Here is a 25,845-nt window from a genome sequence, read left to right on the forward strand (position 1 = left end):
TTATGTCAGTGAAAATTAGATGGGTTCAAAAAAATAAAACCAGAGGCCAGATAGTAGGTATTTCCAAATGTACGTACGCGCGTTTTGTTGCTTAGAGATTTGCGTTTCCTGAAAGAAACCCTGAAGGTGCCAGGGCTTAATTGCACGGAGTTGCTTCCTTCTGGCCTTGCCAGCTCTCTGGATGAAATTCGTTCCAGGGGTTCAGATATACCTGTTCGGGACCTGTAAGCCTCTCTAGAAAATGGAAGGTTTTTTCTTTTCCAAGAGGATAGAAACTTAGCGTATTGCAGTTTTTTTTTTTTTCCCCCGTGAAATGAAAACAACATGTTACCTTTGTACCTCGAATGATTGTTTAATAGGGAACGTGCTTTCTGCTCGCCAATCGCACTTGTTTGTGCATTCTGTAAGGGCCACACTGTGCCTCCAGAATTGTGATACCCACTGCTGCGGAATCCACTTAAATTTGCCGCCCCAGTCCGCTGGCCCGTTCTGCCTTCGTTGTCAGAGAACTGGCTTTGCAAACGTCGGGATCTGTGCTCTTCCTGATTTATGTGATGTGGACACAGCGGGGAACATCTGAGATTTAAAATGTTATGGCCTGAATTTCCAACTGTTGAAACGAATCCAAAGCAGCAGATTTTTCGTCTTTGGCAAGACAGGATTGAAGCAACATGCAGTGATTTGGTTCGCCGATTTGCGAGCTGTTAAAAATCAGAATAATTTAAAATGAGGAGAGTAAGTGCTGCATAATGTGAAAAATATTCCAAAGGTCACATGGTTGTGCAGTCTTAGACAAGTGAAGCACCACGAAAACAAAACTATTTTGAACACATTTGAGACACCGCATGTGAACATGTGAATTTTGTATTTCTGCTAAAATAGTCTGTTACTGAAGTCGTCGGAATCTCACCTAGTTCACTCTAACTTTAAAGAGACAGAGATTCTAATGGACCCAGAAGGCCCTTCTCCTGCCTTTTAGTGTCTCAGTCATGGAGACCATCTTTGGCATTTACTGCCTTCTCTTGTAATTTTTTCCTTTGCCGTCAGTCTGTCTTTTCATGTGCATTGCAAACGTTTTAGAACGTCCACACTATGCTAAGTACTCTTCTAAGCCCTGGAGATGCTTCTGGAAACTTCAATTCTCACAGGAGGAGTGTAGCAGCTTGCTTCAAAGCAAATCGCCCCAAACCCAGTGGCTTAAAACAATAAGCATTATTGCTGTGAAGCTGTGAGTTGTGTGGTAGGTTCTTCAGTCAACCGGTGGTCAGCCCAGGGCCTGATTGGTCTTGGATGTCCTCACTCACGTTCCTAGTGGCTGGTGCTGGCTGCTGGCTTGGGTATTGGGGGGGGGGGGTCACTGGCCGTGTGCCTCCCATCATCCACCACAGGCTGGCTTGGGCTTCTTCTCATAGGGACGAATGGTATCCCAGTGGCAGAGAGAGGAACCCTCCGAGTGTAAGCCCTTTGCAAATCTCTGCTTGTGTCTTACGCACTAACATTCCCTAAGTCCAAACGAGCCACATGACCAGCTTCCAGAGGTGGAGACATAAACTTCACCCCTTCATAGGAACAGATGCAAAGAATGTGGCCATATTTTTCAGTCTACCGCGGGGACGCTGTCGATAAACAGCACAAGTATGTCAGTTGGTGGTAAGAACTTTGGGCGAGACAGCAGGGAAGGGGGATGTCTGGACATTTTTTTTTTTTCCCTTCAGTTGTAAACAGGATGTCTAGGGAAGTTATCACGGAGAAGGCGAGATGTGTAAAGAGCTGGAGAAGGTGAGGGAAAGAAATGAGGCTGACAGATATCTGGGAGAGATGCATTCTCGTGGAGGACGCAGCCAGTGCAAAGGCCCTGGACGGGAGAGGGCCTGATGCGTTGGAGGAAGAATGAACAGGAAGACTGGTGATGCTGAGTGGCGTCTGGGTGGCAGATGAGCTGGGGAGGTCATGAGGGTTGGGAAGTAAGGTAGACCCTGTACGTGGGTGCTTCTCACATTTCAATGTGCCGCGAAGGCCCTTAGAGATCCCGTTCAAATGTGGATTCTGATTTAGTAAGTCTGGGATACGGCCAGAGCTTCTGTGGTTCTAGTAAGCTCTTGGATGATGCCAGGGCTGCCGCTGGGCCGGGGACCATGCTTTGAGGAGCGCGCCTGCAGCTCTCAGCAGACCAAGCACAGTAAGGACTAGATTGTCTCTTAAGGGAGGAGATAGGAATGCCATTGGACTTCTAGCAGAGGTGTGTCCTATTCTCTGCTCCGTTATAAGAGACGGCAACGTTTACGCACACAGAGCGCGAGGCGAGGGAGACAGTCCAATGTGGAGGAGAGTGCTGTCCGGATTTAGCTCGCCATGGCTTCAGTCATCCGAATGTCCTTTCCTCTACAGGGTCGTGTCCTTATGCTCTGCTAGTACGTAAGTGAGACATCTATCTCTGGACACCGTTCACCCTACCCCACTCCCATACCACGTCTGTTCTAGGACAAACTGGCTCTGTCTCCTTACAGTCACCCAAATCCTGATGATTGGAGCTGTTCTAGCTTGGCCTTTTCTTTTTCTGATCCTCAGCCCCCTTGACTCAGTGGTTCTCATTTCCCGGCTCCAAAGTCCAGTCTTCGGGGAGCCTTCACTGATCTGTTTAATTGGCCGTAGGGTAAGGTCTGGGCAACCATATTCTTAAATATGCAGCCAGGGTTGAGAACAGCCACTGTGCTCAATTCTTCCTCTGCACCTGACATGCTGGTGGTTCCCCTTCTCCCCCCCCCCCCCCCCCCCCCAGAGCTCATAGCTTCCTTTCCCTGAGGAATCCATTCCCCAGCCCTCCCCCCAACCACTCTAGCCTTAAGCTTCTCTCTTTTCACTACCATCAAAACACATGGCCATTAGCTCATTTTCAACCCTGTTGCGTTTTGATGGTTCTAGCCTCAGTGGTCAGATTTTGCAAAATTACGGTCTGTGTTTGGAGAGGGGAACGATCTTTGTATAGCTACGCGCATATATATATATATATATATATATTTATATATATCCTTCCCCCATAGAGTGTCTCGTGTTTGGGCGTTTTTTTTTTTTTTTTTTTTTGTATAATGGATATTGAAAGGCCATGGCCACAGAACAGACCTTTAAGTGAACTCCAGGATCTTACCCAGGGGACGGGATACCGGGAACACGGGCTGGAAGATCATTTGGCTGCAGGTTTGATATTTACGAAATGTCTCCCAATGAGCTTATACATACAGTTTCGTGCTCTGGTTGGATTGAAATAGTGTTCACTTGAAACCTTCTATCTCGCGTCTCATTACTACCCTTCCCTGTTTATACACTGTTTATGGCAAGCACACTAGGAGTGAATATGCATTGCTCATTCTGAAACTATCTGGTGAATAGCATAGTTATATTTTGGTGCTAAATAAATATGCTACATGTTTTAGCATTTCTTTATTTTATAATACAACAGGCAGCTCAAAATGTGGAAATGGCCTAGGGTCTGTCTCAGCCTTGGCGAGGTCCTTCTGAAACCCTGTGTGATTCCTGAGAATGTTTTTTTTTTTTTTTCTTTTTTCCTTTAATTCATCCTGTATGTATATATGTCTTATTTCAAGACATGTATGTCCAGCTTGTTCTGCAATGACTTTTTGTTCTCTAATCAGAGTAGGAAATACAGAAAAATGAATGGCAGTGCAAAATATTATCTGTAAATTGTATCACAAATTCGCTGTATCATCATGTACCCGGGATGACTTGTCTGTGCATCATTAACTTGTAACAGATTTAAACTAATTATTAACTCGACCAGATGGGTTTACTTGAGTGTTATCATAAAGGGCTTTGTGATGTGAGAGTATGGCAAAGTTCCATAAAATTTATTGCTTGAATCTTGCTGGATGCAGCATTCCATTAAGGCACTGCCTTTTGCCCCCACATTCCCATACTGGATCTGTTTTCTTCCTTATAGCTGGGAAGAAAGTACGTGTGGGGGGACATAGGGGTTGTGTTGATTAATGGTAATCTGTTTGTCTTGAAAGTAATGCCACTTCCAACATTCTGCGGCCTGAGAAGGGTCCTGATAATGTTTCCTAAACTGTAAATGCCTGCGAGGTAGTTAGAACCATTGGATTTTAGAATTGAGGGCAAAGATGGGACCTCGTCCCTCCCCACTCCCCCATTATAAAGATGATGAAACTGAGGCCCAAAAGGAAAAGGCGTGGATAGAACACTTACTTGGTATTTAACAGACCTGAGTTCTAGTATCTTCAAGCCCCAATTATAAAAGTGACCCCTGAGAGTTGTGTGATTAATAATGTAGAGAAGCTTTTCTGGTCATCTTGTTCTTTTTTTAGGAAGCATACCCATTTCTTGAATAATCATTGCTAATAATTTTCATATTTAGCATCAACAATGTTTCCTTAGGAGATATGCACGAGGGGAAATTTTGTCAAGCGAGTTTGAACATATAGGTATGCGGTGTATGAACAAATAACCCGATTTTGGAGGCACCATTTTTTTCTCTAGTTCTGTGAAAGTCTGTTAGACCCTTTTTAGTAAACTAACTTGAAGAGAAATGTTAGATATTTTTTCCTGACTCTGATAGAGCAGAATGTTGGTCCTACCATGGTGGCTGTTTAGCAATAAGGTAAATGACTGATCTAATGGCTAAAGCATAATGGGTCTTAGTATCTCGGTGAGTCCCTCGGACCCAGAGAACTCTCTCCTGAGGAAAGTCAGAAGGCACATTTTGGGAAAGGTGGGGGTATTCATCACTTTTGCAAATAGGAAATTGGCCATCTTATAATGGGGGGGGGGGTGGCTTTACCCATGACTGCAAGCCAAACTCGGCGTTCCTTGGCTGATCCTGACCGCATTACGGGATTTTGTTAAACTGTGCGATGAGGGGAAGATTTCTGCCTGTATTGCGTGGAGCACAGACGTTCCTTTTATAGACCTACGGAAGTTGTGCAGTAACCAAAACACCAGAATAGAGACATAGCAGCATATCCAATGCAGTCGCGGTAAGAATTGAAATGAACACGATACATTTGAAACGGGAGTAAATGCTTGTGGCTGCCCAGACTGTTCTCCACCCTGGGTCTTTATCACTTTAGTTTATTGGGGCTTTAAACCTATTTCACAACTTAGCTACAGAATGTTGGCATGTTTGAACTAAGAGGGAGGAAAACTCGCTGAAGCCCTGTTCTTCTTCTAAATTGACTGCATCTGTTTGAGTGATACAAATGTAGCAATCAGGCAGTATCCAGTGTTTGGAATATTAAAATAATGCAGGGATTAATTTCCAGTCCCGTGGCAGCCTCAGATGGAAGGTGAATATATATTAAATACCCTTTTTCTTCATTTATCCAGATACGAGGTATTTGTCCAGATAAGTGTATGTTTTCAGTTACGGCAAAAATCTGTGAACATTGCAATGATTCATTCAGCAAAAAACACTGTATTGGGTTTATCTTTTATGTCAACAGTAAGTACTTAGGAATGATAGAAGAGAGATAACTTAAAACTCATTCTACCACACTGAGTGCATTATCTTAAACATCACTTCTAACTTTCTGCTTTATAGATGCAAACATTTACTTGGTAGGCATAATGGTTATTTAAACTCTCTCTTTGGGTTTATTTGACATATATTTAAGACCAAGCAAGCTGCCCAGATAAAGGTCAATGGACTTTTTAATGTGAAGAAAAAAATTTAAAAGCTTGGCACTTTCTCCAGGCTCAGGAATTGTTGAGATAAAGATGTTAATCCTAAAGTTAATCAGGTTGGAGTTGAACCTTTAATAAAAATTGAAAATATGACTCCAAGCACAAATTACGATATTCCTTAGTTAGCCTACTGAGGTTGAGTATAGAATAGTGAAAAGGGCACTGAGCTTGGTGTGAGAAAAATCTTGGTCCTATCATTTACTTATCATAAAAGGTTGGGTAAATCACTGACTTTAGCGGGGCCTCAGTTTTATTATTTGGAAAATCAAGATAATAATTCTTATTTCACAGTATTCATTCATTCACCCGCTCATCCATTTTCTAAGTGCCTACTGGGCACCTCGTGGCCCAAACGCTATGACGTGTGCAAGCAATATAGCAATATTTGAAAAGTGTGTAAGGAGACAAACGGCTTGACCAGATAGAGAGTGACCGGGGAAGGTCACTTAGCAAGGAGCTCAGAGAAGACTTTTTCTGAGACAATGATCCTGGAGATAAGATCAGCAGAAGGAGAAGGGTTAGGCAATCGGAGATTGAAAAGGAATTCCAGGCCCATAGGATAGCAAGTGCAAAGGTCCTGAGGCTAGGTAGAGGGCCCTTGGGGTTTGGAGGCCGATGAATGAGGAAGTGCTAGGCAATGGCACTAGGAAGGTATATAGGAGTCAGATGCGGTAGTCCTCTTGGGCCAAATAAAGGCATTTTGGGTTTATTATAAAAGGAACAGGAAATAACTGGCCACCTCCACAAAGGGGTATGATATTATCTTAATTACATACAACGGTGTATGGGGGAGCACTTTAAAGATGGCAACAGGGTGTGGCTATAAGCAGTTAATTGTTACGTGGGACGGAACAAGACAAAAACATGCGGCCTGATGACTTAACCTGTTTACAGGGTTGTCAGATTCTTAAAGCGAGCCGTGGTGCTAAAACACGCAGAGAAGCCAAAACATCGGCGGTGTTTTTATATGTTTTGGGGCCAAGTGTGTGTGCAGAGGTGAGGGGCGAAAGAGCTCCTCCGGCAGTATTTTGGGTAAGCCGACGTTCACATTTCGTTGGCCGTCCGCACGCATCTGCGGAAACACGAGACGTCAACCGAGAATTCGCCTCACGTTAAATATTTGCCCCTTGGGGATTGAAAGGCTGGATAGTGCATTTATGCAGAATTATGAATTTGTGGTTGTTGAATATCGTGGACAGGGAGCATGAATAAAGCAGGACTCAAAGAGGAGATGTTGGTAATTTGATGCAAATAAAGCTTTGCTTTATAAACTGAGCAGCGTATCTGCTGATAATAGTTGTGCTAATAGTTGGGATGACTTTATTCATCTTCTCGGTGGTTGACGAACCCGCATTCAGATGGGTGAAAATAACATTTTTTGCTTTGCTGCAAAGACACCCAGTGAGATAGAATAACCTTTTTCTTGAAGAGGAGGAAAAACCTGATCTTTGTGGCTGGAGACATTTATTGAGAATTTTGAAATTGTTGTTGATCCTTCTGTATGGGAAGCAGAAGCCGAAAAGCCATATTCTGCGTAAAGCAGAATATGGCAGGACCTAACGGTTATTGGAAGACAACTTTTAATTTTTAATAGTTATAATTATTAGCATGTATATCACCTGGGAAATTTTTGTTCTGGAAACTTGACTCGGTTCTGACACGAACCGACGTGCCACAGATAACTACACCTCTCTTACTGCCGTGAACATTATTAATGTTTTTAATTATCTCCTAGAATTGAGTTTGGATAAAATTCTACTTTAAATCCAATTTTATGGTAGACCTAGGTTGGGCTCTTAGCATTTATAAAAGGGGGAAACGTAGAATTAACCCCCTCTTTTTTACCGTACAGATGGTACGGGCTTGTGGAAGGGTCGATTTGTACCTGCTCTTGGCCGCACAGGTCGATATAGACAGCAAAGTGCGTCCTTTTAAAAACGTTGCTTCACCGGGTCACGCGTGGTTCCCACTTCCCCACCTCTTCCCCGTCAGTTGGTTGAACAGGGCAATGGCCAGATTCTGATTCGGGCTGGGGCGGGGCACGTCACTGTGCATTTCTGCCAAGTTCACAGGGGACACCAGTCCGGCTGCTCTTTGGCTTCCGGTCCCGGGGCCACACGTGGAGGATCACCGGGTGTGGATTTCGACTTACTTTTCTCAGCGTTGCTGTTTGCATTGTGTAATTCCAAATGTTCGAAGTGAGGCCTATGAGCTTTGACAAGCGGACGTAGTCATGTAGCCACCTTCGTAGTAAAGAGACAGAACAATTTGGTCACCTCAGGAGACTTGCGTAGCGCGTGTTTGTAATCTTGCTGTGCCCCCGACTCCTGGTAACCGCCAGCGTATTTCCTGGTCTATATTGCCTTTTCTAGGATGTCATATGAATGGAGTAAGATAGTATGCAACCTTCTGAGCCTGGCTTCCTTCCTTTGCGGTAATGCATTTGAGATCCGTCCCTGATGAACTCATCAGTAGGTTGGTCCTCTGTATTGGTGACAAGTATTGCATTGTATAGATTTGCCAGTGTTCTACCCATTCGCCGGTTGTAGGACGTTGAGTCGTTGCCAGTTTTTGGTGATGATGGCTAAAGCCACTCTAAATACTCACGTACGAGTTTGTGTGTAAACGTTAAGTTTTTGTTTTTCTTGGGGAAAAATATCTAGGGGTGGGATTTCTGGGTCATCTAGTCCGTGAATGCTTAATCTTGTAAGAGACCGCTGAACTGTTTTTTGAGGATTCTCGGCGACAGTGTATGAGCCTTCCTTCCTCACCATCACTTGGTATTGACGTTTTTTCTCTTATTTTTATCTATTTTAATAGATGTGTATCTGTGACATCCTTAATGTAACTGGCCAAAGAGATATAAAAAGAGGAGCCAACCTCCCCTCTGCCTGGATGTAGCTAGAACCTCACATCTGGCTGGAAACTTCACCTACTTTTCCTCTGCCATTATGTCACATGCTCGTTTATCCCCTGCTCTGGGCCCAGTTTTGGGGTCACTGTCCTGCAAGTGATAATCTGCTAATCCCCAGGAAGGACCAAGATGGGGACAAAGGTACAAGGCTTCCGTGAGCAGCCACTAGCAAAGATAAGTGGGAGCTTCTCCTCCTAATCATCTTGTTTTAGTGACTGGAGGTTTGCACCGCTTCATCCCCTTTATCTATTTCATGCACCCCCCACCTGCCCCCTCTCTAGAAACTGCCAGTTTGGTCTCTATATTTAAGAATTTGTTTGTTTGTTCTGTATCTTAGATTCCACACATGAGGGAAATCATCTGATATGTGTCTTTGTCTGTCTCATGTCACTTAGCCTAATACCCTCTGGTTCCATCCATGTTGTGGCAAACGGCAGGACCTTATTCTTTTTTATGGCCCATCGTTGTCCCTTCCTCTATCCGTGGACACTTGGGTTGCTTCCATACCTTGGCTGTTGTAAACAATGCTGCAGTGAACACAGAAGCGCCTGTCCCTTTTACAGTTAACTCTTTGTTTCCTTCAGATAAATACCTACGAGTGGAATTGCTGGATCTTACGGTAGTCCTGTTGTTAATGTTGGGGGAAACCTCCATACCGTTTTCCATAGTGGCTGCACCAATTTGCATTCCTACCAAGAGCGCACAAAGGTTCCCTTTGCTCCGCATCCCTCCCGACACGTGTTACTTCTTGCGTCTTTGACGCTCGCCATTCCGACTGATGTGAGGTGATCTCTCACTGCATTACCCTGATGATGAGTGATGGTGACCGTCTTGTCATGTGTCTGTCGGCCCCATCTGTAGGTCTTCTTTGGAAAGAATGTCTCTTCAGGTCCCCTACCCATTTTTATATCGGATTGTTGGTTTTTCGGGTGTTGCGTGTGTAAGTTCTTTATATCTTTTGGCTGTTAGGCCCTTATCAGATCGATCATTTGCAAATTCAGTAGGTGGCCTTTTTGTTTTGTGGATGCTTCCCTTCCCTGTGCAAAAGCATCTTGTTTTAGTGTAGTCCCAATAGTTCATTTTTGCTTTTGTTTCCTTTTGCCCGAGGAGACGTATCCATAAATACGTTGCTAAGGCCAATATCCAAAACATCACTGCCTATGTTTTCTTTTAGAAGGTTTGTAGTTTCAGATCTTCAGTCTGTTTTGAGTTGACTTTTGTGTGTGGTCCGATTCCATTCTTTTGCATGTGGTGTCCAGTTTTCCCGGCACCATGTGTTAAAGAGACTGTCATTTCCCCACTGGATATTCTTACCTCCTTTGTCATAGATTAATTGGCCATGTAGTTGTGGGTTTACTTCTGGGCTCTCTATTCCATTCCATAGATGTGTGTGTCAATTTCGGAGTCGGTGCCATGCTGTTTTGATTACTTAGCTTTGGAGTAGGTCTTGAAATCTGGGCTTGTGACATTTCTAGCAACTTATTCTTTTTTTAATTGAGGATGACAAAGCTATCAAGTGTCCTGAATATACGTAGGCTCTGTCACGTGTTTTGAATGCTCACGCCCTTCAAAGATTCAGAATCTTCCCTTTTAAGAACAAAACGTGTGATTTCAAATGCCGCAGAGTAGGGGCGCCTGGGTGGCTCGGTCGGTTAAGTGTCCGACTTCGGCTCAGGTCATGATCTCACGGTCCGTGGGTTCGAGCCCCGCGTCGGGCTCTGAGCTGACAGCTCAGAGCCTGGAGCCTGTTTCAGATTCTGTGTCTCCCTCTCTCTGTGACCCTCCCCTGTTCATGCTTTGTCTCTCTCTGTCTCAAAAATAAATAAACGTTAAAAAAAAATAAAAAAAATAAAATAAAATAAAATAAAATGCCGCAGAGCTCAAAATAGCCTCTGTTTACCAATATAATAAAATATTAGGAGTTCTAAATCTGGTTATACTAAATACAGTTTTCTAATTATTATTTTTTTTTTGAAGGCGAGGAGGGCTTTTGAAATAATTAAAGAAATGAATCAATGAACAGAACATGCCATTTACACTGGTACTGAAGTCAAAGTAATTAGAGATTTTTCTCATTTAAATGTAGTTTAATTAATTAGATAGGAATATTTGAACGGAGATCGCTGGACTCAGAGTAGATCGTTCTATTTCTGCAGAATGACATGCATGGATTAGAATAGTGATTCTTCACCTTGGTTTTACATTAGAATCACCTAGAAAGCTCTTTTAAAAATAATACTGATAACGCTGGTCTTAACTCAGACTCTCTCTCTCTCGCTTTTTTCTAATGTCTATTCATTTTTGAGAGAGAGAGCGCAGGCTTGCTCATGAGTGGGGGAGGGGCAGAGAGAGGGAGACAGACTCCAAAGCAGCTCCAGGCTCCGAGCTGTCAGCACAGAGCCCGACGCGGGGCTCGAACCCACAAACCGCGAAATCCTGACCTGAGCTGAAGTCAGGCGCCTAACCGACTGAGCCACCCAGGCGCCCCTTAACTCAGACTCTTAAATCAGAATCTCTGGGGTCGGTGTGGGGAGACCTAACATTAGTATTTTTTGTGGTGCCCATATAACAGAATATATATCCCATATATTCTCCTGTATAACAGAAGTTCAGAATCGTTGAATCTAAAGGGAAAATTTACCATTCCAGCAGTAATTGAAGAAATGTTTCTCACTATCAAAAGATACGCTGTTTTCTGTTTGTTTCCCTATAAGTCGGATTCAAGTGGCTAAGGTGATCAGTAATGAAAAGAATTTAGACCTAACTTCAGGCTATGTGTGCTCTTTCTCTCTCAGCCTCTCTTGGACTCTCTATTTCCTTTGTGGGTGTGTGATGTGTGGCTTACAAGCAGGTGGAATAGGTTAAATATTAAACAATAACTTCTTTTAGTTTCTGCAGAAATTACTTACAGATGGGGCTTTAAAAACTTGGTAAAAAAATAGCAGACTCTAAATAGCAGTAATGAATGTTCTTATCTGAGGAATATACAAGGATTATTTTACGCTAAGGACGTAATTACTCATTTTGGACCCACATGGATCGAAGGAAACAAAAGCCTGATGCCATTAACAGTTCATTCTTAAAGAGCTGTTGCACACACGGTGTCTATCGGATGCTGAGCCCAGTCCTTATCTCATATACTAATATGAAAAATCGAGTTCCTTTGAGGGAGATATTCTGATGGAGCAAAGAAGACGTCACTTTCAACCTTGCGGTGGACAAAGCGGGGTTGCAGAGTCAAGTCAGAAAATTAGCCCCATTTTCGTAGAGACTTCATTTTGTTTACTCTGTCTGCAGTGTCTCTGGATCGGTGCCTAGCATATTGTACACACTCAGTAAATGCATTAATGTCTCGGCAGGCTATCAATGTATGGAGTAGAATATAGAAAATGGCATTCAACTTTCACATTCACATTTGCACTTTAGAAATTAAAATGCAGACCGGAGGAGAATCACATTAAAAAGGGCTTCTGAGGATGTTTTTTTTTTTTTCAGTGGGCCAAGTTCATTCTCAAACTGAAAACAAATACTTCAATGTTAAGCTACTTCTAATTAGAAGGACCTCACCAAGGGAAGTCATGGGATCATGGACGGCAGCCTGGCTCCATCCTACGGGGAATTGACGTGTGTTATGTTCCGGGCTCCATTTTCTGGGGACGTGTTATACGTGTTGGCTTGTCTGGGGAAAGCAAGACCTTAGGGAAGACGTGGTGCATGAGGGGAAAAAAAAAAAAAAGGAAAAACTTGGGTGGTCAGATGACCTTCCCAGCCTGGCCCCACAGGCTAGGACCAGGAGTCGTGAGCGGACTTAGGCTACTTCTCTGGAAGATGTGTCTGACAAATAGGCTACCCCAGGGGCGCCTGGGTGGCTCAGTCGGTTGAGCGGCCGACTTAGGCTCAGGTCACGATCTCGCGGCCTGTGAGTTCGAGCCCCGCGTCGGGCTCTGTGCTGACGGCTCAGAGCCTGGAGCCTATTTCAGATTCTGTGTCTCCCTCTCTCTCTCTGACCCTCCCCCGTTCATGCTCTGTCTCTCTCTGTCTCAAAAATAAATAAACATTAAAAAAAAAAAAAATAGTCTACCCCAGGAAACGCGTGCTCCATTTGAAGAATGGATTCCGCGTCCAGTGGGGTAAGTCGGATTAAAATCCTGCTATGGTGTTTTTTCCAATTCTGATATTCTGCGATTTGCTGTGAGGCAAGTCTCGTGTCGCGGGTGACTTGGTGGGGCCGACTGTAGGTTTCTCACTTGAAACTGGAACATTTGCTGCTTCCTCTTTCTCTGTCTCGCATTTCCTTTGTGAAATTGTGTCTGTTTCTTGCTTGCTCGGGATTTGTAATAAGGTGTTTTTGATTACTTGCTTTTCAGACGAACTCCAGGGACCTAGAGTCCCCCACACTCTGCTGATCAGGTGGCTTTAGAATAAAACAATCAGGCCTCGTATTGGTGAGGGCAAGGAGGTGGGATCTGAGCGTGCCCATTCAATCAGTGGTAAAACAGAACCCTTTGGATACATTTTAAGGAAAAGCTAAAGTGCTGTAGAAAAGGCTTAGATTTTTGGAGTCACACACTTTCTCGTCTGAGCGTGTAACTCACCTTCTCTTGTGTTTCGACTCCACTTCCTGCCCCGTAATATTAGAATAAGTCTTCTCCCTTTGTTGGGAAGGTAGGAGAGAATTTAGGAAAGCATCAGTAAGTGTTAGCTTCGGTTATAAGTAGTGTTAGCTACTCAATGGCTTTGAAAAAACCAGCCATGTGCTAGTTCTCTTTTGCTGGGCAAGTGGCTTTATCTTGGTTTTCAGTTCTGTTATTTCTTGGTTTTCTTTTGAGGATTAAATTTGATGGTGCTGATACAGAGCTTAGCAGAGTGCTGGGCCAGTATTTTTTTTTTTTTTTTAATATTTTTAAAGTTTTATTGATTTATTTTGAGAGACATAGAGACCGTGTGCGTGGGGGAGGGGCAGAGAGAGAGAGAGGGAGAGAGAGAGAATCTCAAGCAGGCTCCGCACTGTGAGCGCAGAGCCCGACGCGGGGCTCGAACTCACGAAACCATGAGGTCGCGACCTGAGCTGCAACTCCGAGTGGGACGCTCGACCGACTGAGCCACCCAGGCGCCCCAGTGCTGGGCCAATATTAAACCGTTATTCTATTGGTACAGTGTTTTGGAAATTGATCATTGAACACCCAGAGAGTCCACAAAATTACCAAAAATAAATAGACCCCGGTTTCATTTCCTTTGCTCCTCACTGGATGCCTACCGACGTACTGGCTCTAGCTTGTGGTAGTTTCTTATTGCTCCCGTGACACATAGTCACAGACTTGTGACTTAACACAAATGCGTTATCTCACAGTCCTGACGACCAGAAGTCCTAACCTAGAGTGAAGGTGTCATCAGAGCCGCTTTCCTTCTGGAGAGTCTAGGGAAGACTCATTTCCAGCCTCTGGAGGCCCATCCACGTTCCTTGGCTTGTGGCTCCTTCTTCCACCTTCCGAACCAGTGGCATAGCATCTTCGAAACCCTCTGTCTTCTTCTCTTTCTTTCTCTCCCCTCGCCCGTCTCCGATCTGTGCTCCCGTCTCTCTCTTTGACCCTCTATTTCCACCATCACATCTTGTCTGACTTGGCTCCCTTCCTCTTATAAGGACGCCTGTGATTACATTGGACCCACCCTGATAACCCGGGACAATCTCCCCATCTCAGAATGCTCTATCACAGCTGCACAGTCTCTTTTGCCACGTACGGTGACGTCTTCATAGGTTCTGGGAATTGGGATGCGCACATTTGGGCGAGGGATAGCCTTCAACCCATCACGTGCCTGCCTATCTTAGAACATTGCACTGAAATCATACAGATGACTCATCTTTCCTTGAGCACCCTGATTAAAAAATATGCATATATATGGTAGTGCCTCCTCTCTGAATTCATGTGCCCTAACACCATTTTCTGAAGAGCTCTCTGAAGAGCTCAGATGCTGAGCCTGAACTTGAAGGGATTCAGGAAGACATCACAAGGGGTCTCTGATTTTCGAAACTAAAGCCTAAGAAAGGTCCCTTCATGTTATTTTGTAGCACTCCGTGGCCAGTGCAATTGTATCGAAGATATATGGTGCCAGACAATACTGTTTAACTTAGAAAGGCCCTTGAACTTCAGCCTGAAGGGTACGCCTTAAAGATACTTTCTCACATGGAGATACTTAACGTAAGTTGCTTTTGCATCTGCTCGAAGTGGATAGAAATATCCCTAGGAAACATCCCCTTTGTGTACAGCTCTTAAGAGCACAGTCTTCTGGGTAATTGAGATCTCTGGGTAGCTATGGTTTTAAATTCATCCTCAGAAAAAACATCTTTTGGAGTTAAGAGCACATGCTGTGGAGTTAGGCTACCCGGGATCCCCCTGAACTTCACGCTTTGCCGGCTGTGTGGCCCTAGGCAAGCTCTTGAACTTTGTAGGCTTCTTCTTTCTCGCGTGTAACATGGAAATCACGGCACTTGCTTCCCACTGTTGGGTGACGAGGACCCAGTGCAGTAATGCCTGGGTTTGCACTCCGTACATATTAGCGGTTCATCAGGTTTCTGCATTTACTTACCTTCTTCTTTAATAGTCAATGAACTCAACAGCCTTGTTATAAGTATCGCTTTTGTTCAGTGAGTCCGCGAGGTCATTGACTATGAGGGACAAGGGAGGGAACTGAGAAATATAAAGGCAGACTTTGGCGAGTGGGAAATTCTCAATTCTCGGACACGTTTAACATGTGGGGACTTCCTTCATGCAACATTTAGTAAGCGTAACGCATATGTTGCATTATATGTTAATGTTCTGTCACAGAAGGGGTTAGAAAGAAATGAGCAAGAAACTTTCCCAGAGGTTTAGAGACATGCTCACTCTGGCTTTGATTACCCCAAGGACAGGAGCCATTCCTTCACTCGACACATTTGTTGGATAAGCCTAGCACTGTTAAGAGGAGCTAAGGTGAATCTATCAGTGAAATAAAACAAAAAACCCTGCCCTTATGGAGCTAATATTCCAATGGGGGAAGACCAATAACAAATGGGATAAATAAAAATAATATACGTTAATGGTGTTAAATGTTACAGGGAAAAGTAAGAAGGGGGGGGGCGGGCTATGCTGGAGGGCATGATGGCAGTTTTAAATCAGGTGGTTAGTGAAAGCCTCCCTGAAAAGGGGCATTTGGCCAAAGATCTGAAAGCAGAGAGGATGTGTGTCAGATTTAGAAGATTCCAGGCAAAGGAAAAGCAAGTGCAAAGACCCTGAGGTTGGCGTGTTCTTGGTGACTTGGGGGAAAGCAGTCATGGCCACCTTCTCTTAGGTTCTACTTTAAATGTCACAGAGTCTGGAACACAGGAGGCAAATTATTGCAGAGGTTTTAATATTCTCGGGGAAGCACAAAAGAGGCACCGGAGAAAACATTTACATGAAGGAGAAGCAGTTTATCTAGTTGCTGTTTCTGTAACTGTAAATGGAATTCAGCACGTTGACGTTTCGGGCCTTTCCATGCGGAGCCTTGGAAAGGGGTTGGTTGGTCAGTAAGACCTGTGGGCTTTGCCACTTGGTTCTTCTCCGTCTCACCTGAGCGGGGGAAGAGATGTGGGCTGACAGGTGAATTCCAGCCCCACGTAACTGGTTCTTAAGTTTTCCAGTCTGTAAGTCATCTCACAGATGGGAGAGAGTGCACCAGAAATCCGTAGAGGGAAATTTATAACTTCTGAAATCAACGTCGTTGACGTATCATTGACGTACCCCCCCCCCCCCCCCCCCGCCCAGTGCAGCCATTTTTGTAGGAGGTCGGATGAGTGTTGACAAATCTGCGTGCCCCGTGATGTGCTGATAAATACTAAACAAGTGATTCTTCCAGAGGAAAAGAAGCCCCAATTTTGTAGTCTTTGCCAATTTTTCCTGATACGTTAATACTTCCGTCCTTGTTGATTTCAAGTCACAAGTGTGACGTCATTGAGCAGGGTGTTGGGGAGAGGTGAAATGGGATTGTAAGCCTACGACGAACTGGTTCCAGCTCACCTAAGCACTTACCACTGATGTCATTATCACCGTCCTGAAGATACAGAGTATTCCCAACCGTCCACATTTCTCCAGGTTTTCCCAGTCAGTCCCAGCTCCACGCCTAGGTTGTCGCTGACCTGTTTCCTGTCATCATAGTTTGACATAGTCCTAGGATTTCATACCAGTGGCATTCTGCAGGAAGCGTTCTTCTGCATCAGCATGAGGTTTGGAAACTCATCGACGTTGTTGCATACATCAGTAGTTTGCTCCTTTTTATGGCTGGGCATTTCGCTATGGGGATATACCACAATTTATTTTACCATGTACCTGTTACCATTTACCTGTTGCATTGTTTCCAGCGTGGGGCTCTTATTAAGAGAGTTGCTGTAAACATTCCTGTATCAGTTTTGTTTCAAAGTAGAATTTCATTTTTTTTTTTTCTGGGTAAATACCCAGAAATGGAATGCCTGGTTCATGAGGAGGATGTGTATTTCGTGAGAAATTACCAAACGACTTTCCAAAGATATTGGACCGTTTTACACTCCCACTAGCTATGGGTGAGAGTTAGTGTTCCACAATCTTAGAGCGTGGTATTGTCTGTCCTTAACCTGTAGGCATTTGTGTGTGCGTACAGAACTATTATGATTTTAATTAGCGTTTGAGCATCTTTGCACATGCTCATTGGCTGTTTGCATATCTCCTTTTGTGAAATGTCTTTTCAAATTCTTGCCTGTTTAAAAAAATGTGTAGAATGGGGGTCAGTTACCTTTCACAAGGGAGTTCAGAATTTGGGGAAATCTGTAAATTAGAGAGGGCGGGAGGGGAGAACAAGGCAGACAGCGTTCATGAAGGTGACCACAGGGCCCTTGACATGACTGCTTCGTGACCAGGGTGACCAGGTTTGATGGGGAGTTGTCTCAGGTTAAGCACTGAAAAGCTCCATGTCCCTGGAAACAACTCAGTCCTGAGCATGGTTGTTCACCCTCTAGAACTGTGTATGAAAAATTTGCAAACCGTGTGCCTGGAGTATAAAAAAATGTACACACTCTATACCTGGAGTCATTAGACTGGAGAGGATCTTAGCTACAGCACAGGGGAGACTGTTGGTGGTGAATGAATTCAGCAAGGCTGCACAGCTGCTCAACGGGGTCAAAGTCACGATAAAATGTGGGTCTTCTGGCTCCTAGCCCTCTGCTCAGAAGTCAATAGCTTACTTGTGACATAAGCATTTAGGGCCTGGAAGGTTCTCTCTTGTTGGCAGAAAATAAAAAAAAACCCTCCAATCACCCTCCAATCATTGTCTGACAGTGTTTGTTTTTTAAAGTTATAGATATAACGGACTCATTTATTTGGCTTCAGTTTTGATTTTCTGATCAAATTCAGTTGTTCCTGGAAGAACTAAGACATTGAGTCTTATCAGTCATGTACACTTTAGTATAAAATGGTTTCTTAAAAAAACTTCTCTAAGAGCAGTTTGGTTTGAGAGAGGGTCACGTTAGGGAAATTCTGGGTGCAAGGGTGAGAGGCTTCCACTAAAGAAGAAAAGGCACAAATGCTTGACAGAATTGGGAACAAAAGATGAAATTTATCAGCTTAGTGTCAAATAGGGTTATGTTCCGAGGCCGGGAAGGGTGTGTGTATGTGACTGCACAGAAAAGGAGCTTGAGAGGGGCCAGAGGGAAGGAATTATTCTCCTTCCTTTTAGGTGGGATTAAGGAAAAGGTTGAGCTTTGGTGATTCTGCTCTTGATTTCATACTTCCTTATACACCTATGGTTTCTGATTTATTTATAAAATGCCCCTTTGTTAGTTATATATTGTTTCTTGTTTTAGCCCTTGTTGGTATTTCGTGACAGATAAACACAGTCATCTTTTGTTTTACGTTACCCTGGAGGAGCTAGATGGAATGCCTGCTTATAGATAACATTACTGCTCTGTTTTCATACTCTGTCTTTCTTTTGAATAACTCCCAACGTGTTATGACATTTTTCTTCTTAATGTTTATTAAATGCCCTCAGCGTGCTCCGTGCCGTTGAAAGAATATAAAAGACACAATTCTTGCCAATAAGGGACATGCATATTAATAGAAAAGAGACACAAACATGCTTTTAAATCTATATATTTAGATTTTAAAATGTGTGTCCCTCTGAAAAGTGAAAGATTACTTTGTTCGAATGATGGAGAATGATTGAACTAATGCACACTGCTCGTCAGCCGTGGTCTTGCAAAAACAAAAACAGCATAGAGACGTCTCAGCCTGCATCACCTTCCGCACCATAACCTTGGCAGTTAAGGTGGCATGAAATTATTTCTGCTGAAACCAGCCTTAATTTGATGGTCCTGTTATACCAGAGATTTTGAAGCAGCTCTAGCTCTAACGTGTGCGACGTTAGCAGCTCAAGGCTTCCGATGTTCACGTCGTCAATCAGTAGTCTTTGCCGAGAACCTGTTCTGTGTTGAGCCGTGTACCGGGAGCTGGAAACAGAATGGTAAGCACCGCAGTTGTGTCTCCATCTCCTTGGAACGTACAGGCATAGAGTTGGGAGCACAGACGTTGAACACATAATTGTTCTAATCGAGGTATAACTACGGGCGTATATTTTTGATTCTGGGAGCTGGTAGGAGCTTAGCTGGCCTGGGGGGTTGTTTTTAAAAAAATTTTTTTCTTTAGTTATTTATCTTTAAGAGAGTGAGCCTGCGCAGGGAGGGGCAGAGAGAGAGGAGCACAGAGGATCCCAGTGTGGGCCTCGAACCCACGAACCCCGAGATGATGGCCTGAGCCAACGTCGGACGCTCAACCAACTGAGCCACCCAGGCGTCCCTGGCCTGGGGGTTTTAAAGACTTTCTACCTGGGGTGACAGATGAAGGAGGAGAGGGAGGAGGCAGGGGGGCTCCTTGTCCGGCAGGTCAAGGGAGCAGCAGGTCTGACACAGGGAGCTGAAGAGGCCAGTGCAGCCTGAGTCCAGGGAACTGAGAGCCCGTGTGACCCATGCCGAGGCCAGAGAGCCGGGTTAGGCAGGCCCCGCAGGTCGGAGTAGGAGGATGGTCTTCGTTCACTGAGCACGGCGAAGCACGTAGAATAGTTCCGGGCAGAGCATAGATGTTACGATGATAGGATTACTCTGCTTTACTGTATAAACTATATTCTTCGTTAGCGTTCAAGGTTTCTTTTCACAGCACAGGGAAGCCCCTACAACACGTAGGCAGGTGAACTGACGTGTGGCATAGCCAAACTTGCCTTCTGGGGCGTTGCTCCGGCTGCTGTTGTAGAAAACAGAGTTGAGAGAGGAGATCTGGTGCACGTGGCTCTGAGAAGACCAGAAGCAGGTGTATTCCTCGAACAAGAGGTGGGAACAGACACAGTGAGTCATCCAGGGGCCTGCGGCTGACGGGCGCCCCATAGCCCGTGACTCAAGAGGAACGTGACTCGGAGGGGCTCTAAGTTGTACGAGAGTGTGTCAGGGGTTGGCTACGTTTTCAGAAGTTCTGATCGGTCCAGTTTTAAGAGTTAGTAGGAAGCCAACGACGGGACCCACTGGTTCTACCTGGGAAGGCATCTCGGTAGAGACTATTAAGTAGCTTGCAGAACCGTCGAGAAGGCCACGCGTTCAGAATCGTTCCCCCACAGCCACGTCACGGGATGGACCTTGGCAAGAGTTGCCGCTTCATCCTCAACAAAACGCCGAGGAACGGGGAGGCTTCCCGCTGCTGCCGCTGGAGGTCTCCTACGATCTCTTACCAGTTCGCCCGGAAAACGGGACGGGCGGCACGGATGCGCAGAAAGCTGGCAGCCAAGACGTCGAGACTCCTTCCACCCCTACGGCCACGCACGTAAATGCCTCCGAGCACGTGCCCCACGATGCCGTGGTCCGTCTTTGACTGGTAGAACCTTAGTCACGTCAGAACCCTAGCTGCACCGAGTCTAGCTTTTTAGCTTCACAGTGTAGGAGAACTCACCGGAAGGATGGGGGGGTGAGCCCACCTCTAGGATGCACCCTACTACCTGGGTTCACCCCGATGCGCGACATCGAACAGGGATTTGCGTTTTCCCACCTCACCGTGCTAGCTGTATACACGTGGGCAGAGCTTCGATGACCTCCTTCATCCAATTAGAGGGATGAGGTTTATATCTCCCAGGGTTCCTGGGGAGCATTAAGTTAAATATGACAACATGTACAAGAGCGGTCAGCTGCCTGGTGCATGGTGGGCATTCCATAAATGAGACATCAGTCAGTCCCCGGACACCATTGCACCCCTCTCCCGAGGAAACAGAAGCCCTGAAAGGTGGAGACAAAATAGAGCTTACCGCCCGAGAGTTTCAATGGCCCGCATAAACGCGGCTCTTGTACCGGGCACGCAGACTTTGGGGAGCACATTCGTCCCCGGAAAAGAAGGTGGGATTTGAGTATGTGCCCTTTAATGTATTTGTGTGATTTCTTTCATTTTTAAATCGTTTTTGTTCATTAAAAAATAACGCACACACATAAACGGTGAGAATAAGAAAGGCCCTCTTTGCAGTTCGAGTGTTCTTCCTGAAACATCCTCTACTCCTAAGCATATACGTAATTCAGATTCCTTCTTTGGTCTCCTACAAAAATTGGGTCCTGTGGTCTCCCTCCCTTCTTTCTTTCTTTCTTTCCTTCCTTCCTTCCTTCCTTCCTTCCATCCCTCTTTCTCCCTCCCTCCCTCCCTCTCTCCCTCCCTTTAGTACCTTCGACCTATGGATTATAGCTCGTTGTTGAGTTGTTTGTATCGTTCTGCTTTACAAACTTTGCTCTAACCTCCATTCTCAGACATAAGTGGCCGTATCTGTCCAATAAATTTTAGAAGTGGAAAGCCTGGGCCAAAGGTTAGGTACAGCTTATAATTTACGGATAGCACCAAATGGCTCTCCAAACGGTTGTCTCGGGGCTTGCTCTTGACCAATCCTACGCAAGCCGCATTTGTGCCTACGTCCTCGCCGAGAGCGTATCATCAGACCTTTTGACTTTTGCCAGTTACGTAAGGGAATTTAAGAGGTGATACTAGGGTAGACCAAGAGGAATTCTGACCAAGGGATAGAGGCAAGGGATGAATTGCAGGATAGGAGGTGAGAGAACATAGGACTTATATTTAAATTGAAAGGGAGAGTGGTAATGTGACGCTTTGTGTCAGGCAGTGGCTTGACCAGGCAGTGCTTGTGTGACTACATTCAGTCCTTATAACCACATTCACCCATAAACATTTTTTTTACCCCCCGTTTGACTCCGGTATCTGTCCACTATGCCACCTGTGTCCTTATTTTACAGTTGAGGAATGAAGGCTCCAAAACGGTTAAGTGACGTATCTAATATCCCAAAGCAAGCGAAGCGAGGACAAGGGTTCTGTTTTCCAGCTTCGTACACCTTACAGAAGGCCGGGATTCCAGTCTTTACCAACGAGGCCATAATGGATCTGAATATGTTTTCAGGGTATATTTCATCCATATTTGAGTTTACTGGTTCAATTGAGTTCAGTTATTTCCTATAATCAAAGCGTTTCCATTCTAGTTGCATGGCCGTGGTCTGGAACTCACTGACCCTTTTCACACTGGCGATAGGTTCTGTGTAACGTTCTTCCTCAAAGATTTTCTGTTCCTTTCCTCAAGAACTACTGTGTTTACCCAAGGAGCACTCTTGACAAAAGCTACATGAGATGAAAGCTCTAAGCTTCTTGGGATTTTAAGATTTTCTTATAAAGGATTACACAGCCCATTGTGAATTCTACCCTTAGTCCTCAGGAATCTTAAGATTGGCTCGTAAATCCCTCCTTGAAACACTCTTGGAGACTGAGGCTGGCATCTGGGCCCTCCCCCTCATTGTTCGCTGCTGCTTCAGACAGAGTCCACGATCTTTTCTGGGTACATCTGGGCCGTTTCCCCGTGAGTTAAAAATGTGTGACTTCAAATTGTCAAATCTAATAATGATTAGAGACCTTAAGTTAGAGCATGAAGTCCCAGTGAGGGCATGACTCTTAAATGGTGCAGTAGTTGGGTTGATCATCCCTACTAGAGGGGTGCGGTGGATAATTGAAAATGTGATGGAAAGAAGAAAATTAAAAAAAAAAATAAACCTTTTATCTGGAAAAATAAAGCTGGACCAATGACTTTTTTTTTTTTTTTTTTAATTAAGAAAGCCCAACTTTTGAATTGTCCTAGTTGGAAAACATCCTGTTGATGGTCATTCTTTTAGGGCAGAGCCATGGTCTTCTGGAGAAGTAGCCATTGGATGTAATTACCCAAAGGGGGGGGGGAAAAAGGTGGGGAGGGGGTCAGTATCAAAGAATGGAATTGGAGAGCTGCGGTGGTCTTAGAAATTAACTAGTCCAACCTCAAGTTTTATAAGAATGGAAATGGAAACACAGCGAGTACATGGGATTTAGCCAAGAAACCACTTCTGAGCTGTGTCAGCCGGAATGAGAGCCAAAGTCTTCTGTCTTCGTTTGGTGTATTGTTCAATTTCCACGTATGTGATCCGTATCTTATAATCTGCTGAGAGACTATGACTGCCTGGGATTTTGTTTGTTTGCCTCAAGTGGACAGTGACTCGTTTTCAGAGCTATCCTGAACAGACCTAACTTTTTAACTGAACAGAGGGTACACAAACGGGAAGATGAATTTGTTAAAGAAGGGACTCAGATAACGTAGACCAAACTGTTTTTTTGCCCGGGATGCTTAGTCGATAGGTAGGGTCTGTGATCTTTGTCTTGTTTTAGAGACTGCCATCCGACTTTGAGCTTTGCAGTAAATGAATAACTGCTATGTATTTATACTGTCTACTTAAGTCGCGAAACAAACCAAGTGGTGTTTTCTCTGTGAATGACCAACTGCTCAGGACTTGTTTCAAATTGATGATATAAATAATCTAACAAGGTCCCTCATTGTACATTTCTCGCAGCAAACAGAACGCAATGTGTTTTTATAACCAGATAGCTATTTGATTTTTTTTTTCTCTTTCCCACATTTGGATATAAATGGATATAGAATTACTTAAAATGCTGCATATAAATTAAACATTAAAAGGGAGATACAGAGAGGCTAAGCTGCCCCATTATAATCTTTAGTTCCGCAGTCCCTGCCTCAAGGACACTCCATTTCATATCACATGTCCTTCTTTTGAAAAGTGATCACCAAGGTTCAAGTAACATTTAAGCATAGCAGACAACTGCATAATTTATGGGCCTTTTTTTCTTTTTTGTTTTGTGTTCTTATTGTAATGAAAAACAGGAAAACAGCAGACTCCCTTGAACTCCATTAACTCCTTTTTGTTCTTCCCCCCCTGTCTTTGCAGATCGGAGCCCTGAAGGACTATTACCATTTCTATCATAGCAGGACGATTAAAAGGTCAGTTCTCTCGAGCAGAGGAACCCACAGTTTCATTTCAATGGAACCAAAGGTAAGAAGAACCAGTTGGGTGGGGACCAAGAGGCAAAGCTTCTGCATTTTTCATTGGTAATATCACACTGGGAACTGATGACCAGCGTGAAGGTTCAAATTTCAGGAGGTGCCATACTGTCCTTTGGTCCACTGTCTTGGCTTCCTCTTCAGACAAACATAGACGATGGCTTGATTTGCCCCGGAATATGCCGTTGCCGTAAACCACTGGTACAACAGCCCAGGGGGATCATAAGGCTGGGTCCTCCCGGAGAAGGGAGGAGTGTGGTGGGAGGAGATACGGATCGATTCAGAAGTACTGAAAGAATAAAAATTCCACACCATCGTAACAAGTCGCACATAGATCTGGGGTCCTATGCGGACTCCATAGCGGGGTCTCTAACAGAATCCGTAGGTCAGGCCTCAGGTCGCCATGGGTCCTCACAATTTCAGCTGGCATTGATAGAGCCGTGCCATTGGCCACCCGGTGTCTGGGACAGGAAGGACACTGAACATGGAAGGGATAGAAGCCGGCTCCTGCCCTCGAGGGAGGGCTCGTCAGGCGTCTTTCTTGCGCGTTGTCTTTAGTCTATGCCCTTTTGGGTTATACAGACAACATACCCCTTGCAAGTACGTAGAAGGAGGTGTGATACGTCCACGTTTTCCCACTCCATTCTAGAGAGGTGGGATGGTTCTGCACTGGGAGGTAGGAAGCTGAAGGATGTTAGGAGCAAAGTAGTCACTGGCCGCTGAAACTCGGGGTGCGTTACATACCCATCCTTATTAAGTTACAGAAAGGCCTTGACTCCGAGAGGGAGCTACTTGGCCCCCCAGACGTGGCAGGCGAAAAGCAGAGGAGAGAGCAGCTGTACCAGCCTGCCCTGGGTCCTCTGTGGGCTCACTGGTGACTTTGTATTGATTAGGAAGGTTTCCTTCCCCCGTTATGTTTTGCCACATGAGCTCATTTTCAAATAAATTGGCGAACAAGTCCCTACACGTGAGCAGTAGCAGGTCTCGCCTAGAGATTCTGCGAAAATTGCATCCCTTATTAGAGCAAGAAGTCCTTATTTGAATTAATATGCAAATCGTGTTTGCCACTGGAAGTCCTGCCCTCTGCCAGGTGCCATGGTTCGCCTTGTTTAATTTGTTTCTGGAATAGTATCACCCGGCGTCCGTGATCACGAAATTGCATCTCGGTGATTCGAGGAAGCACATTTCTTGTAGGTCCCAATTTTCTGTAACCCAGTTTTGGGTTATAGGAACAGCTCCTAAGACTTGCAGTCCGGTGGCCTGAGGGTTGTAATTTTTTTTGCCCCCCCCCCCCCCCTTCATCTCCACTCAGAATTGAACGTCACTGGAAAAGCAGTCTGTCGGGACGTTCTTGAATTAGCTAAATTTTTGAAGCAGAGTCACGTTTTTCATCTGCTAACCAACTTTCTTGAAGCTTTCTTGAACTTCAGTAATTAAAATGATTCCAATTTCGTAGCTCATGTGTGTAGTCAGTGTGAATTTGAGAAACCAAATACGAGTTGGGTTGGGAGGTAAGAACAGAATGTAACGAGGCATTGTGTTCATAATGAAGGGTTTACTGAATGTGGAGTTGTTTCAGACTCTAGTGTTATCTTGGGAAATCTTGGTCTTCCTTTCCTCTTATCTCAGTGCATCGGATAGCTCACGCGGGATCTGATAGAGACCTTGGATGCCGGCCCACATCACACCCGGAATGTATGCCCTTCTTCACTGAGACCAAAGGGGTAGGGCCATCTCAGGCCAGCTCTCGGGGACGTGCTCAATTCCCCTTCCTCCTCAAT

The 25,845-nt window shown here is 44.7% G+C and overlaps 1 protein-coding gene across 2 annotated transcripts in view; it reads left to right on the forward strand.

Moving 5' to 3' along the window:
• The window catches only part of PCSK5 (proprotein convertase subtilisin/kexin type 5), a 445,686-nt gene that overhangs the window by 16,139 nt on the left and 403,702 nt on the right, over positions 1–25,845 (forward strand). For both annotated transcript variants that reach the window (XM_049633868.1, XM_049633861.1), the window contains exon 2: positions 23,952–24,056. In XM_049633868.1, the coding sequence (XP_049489825.1) occupies positions 23,952–24,056 (105 nt within the window). The remainder of the gene's footprint in view (positions 1–23,951; positions 24,057–25,845) is intronic.

Source organism: Panthera uncia, chromosome D4 (genome assembly GCF_023721935.1).
Source record: "Panthera uncia isolate 11264 chromosome D4, Puncia_PCG_1.0, whole genome shotgun sequence".
In the NCBI taxonomy this organism is placed as follows: Eukaryota; Metazoa; Chordata; class Mammalia; order Carnivora; family Felidae; genus Panthera; species Panthera uncia.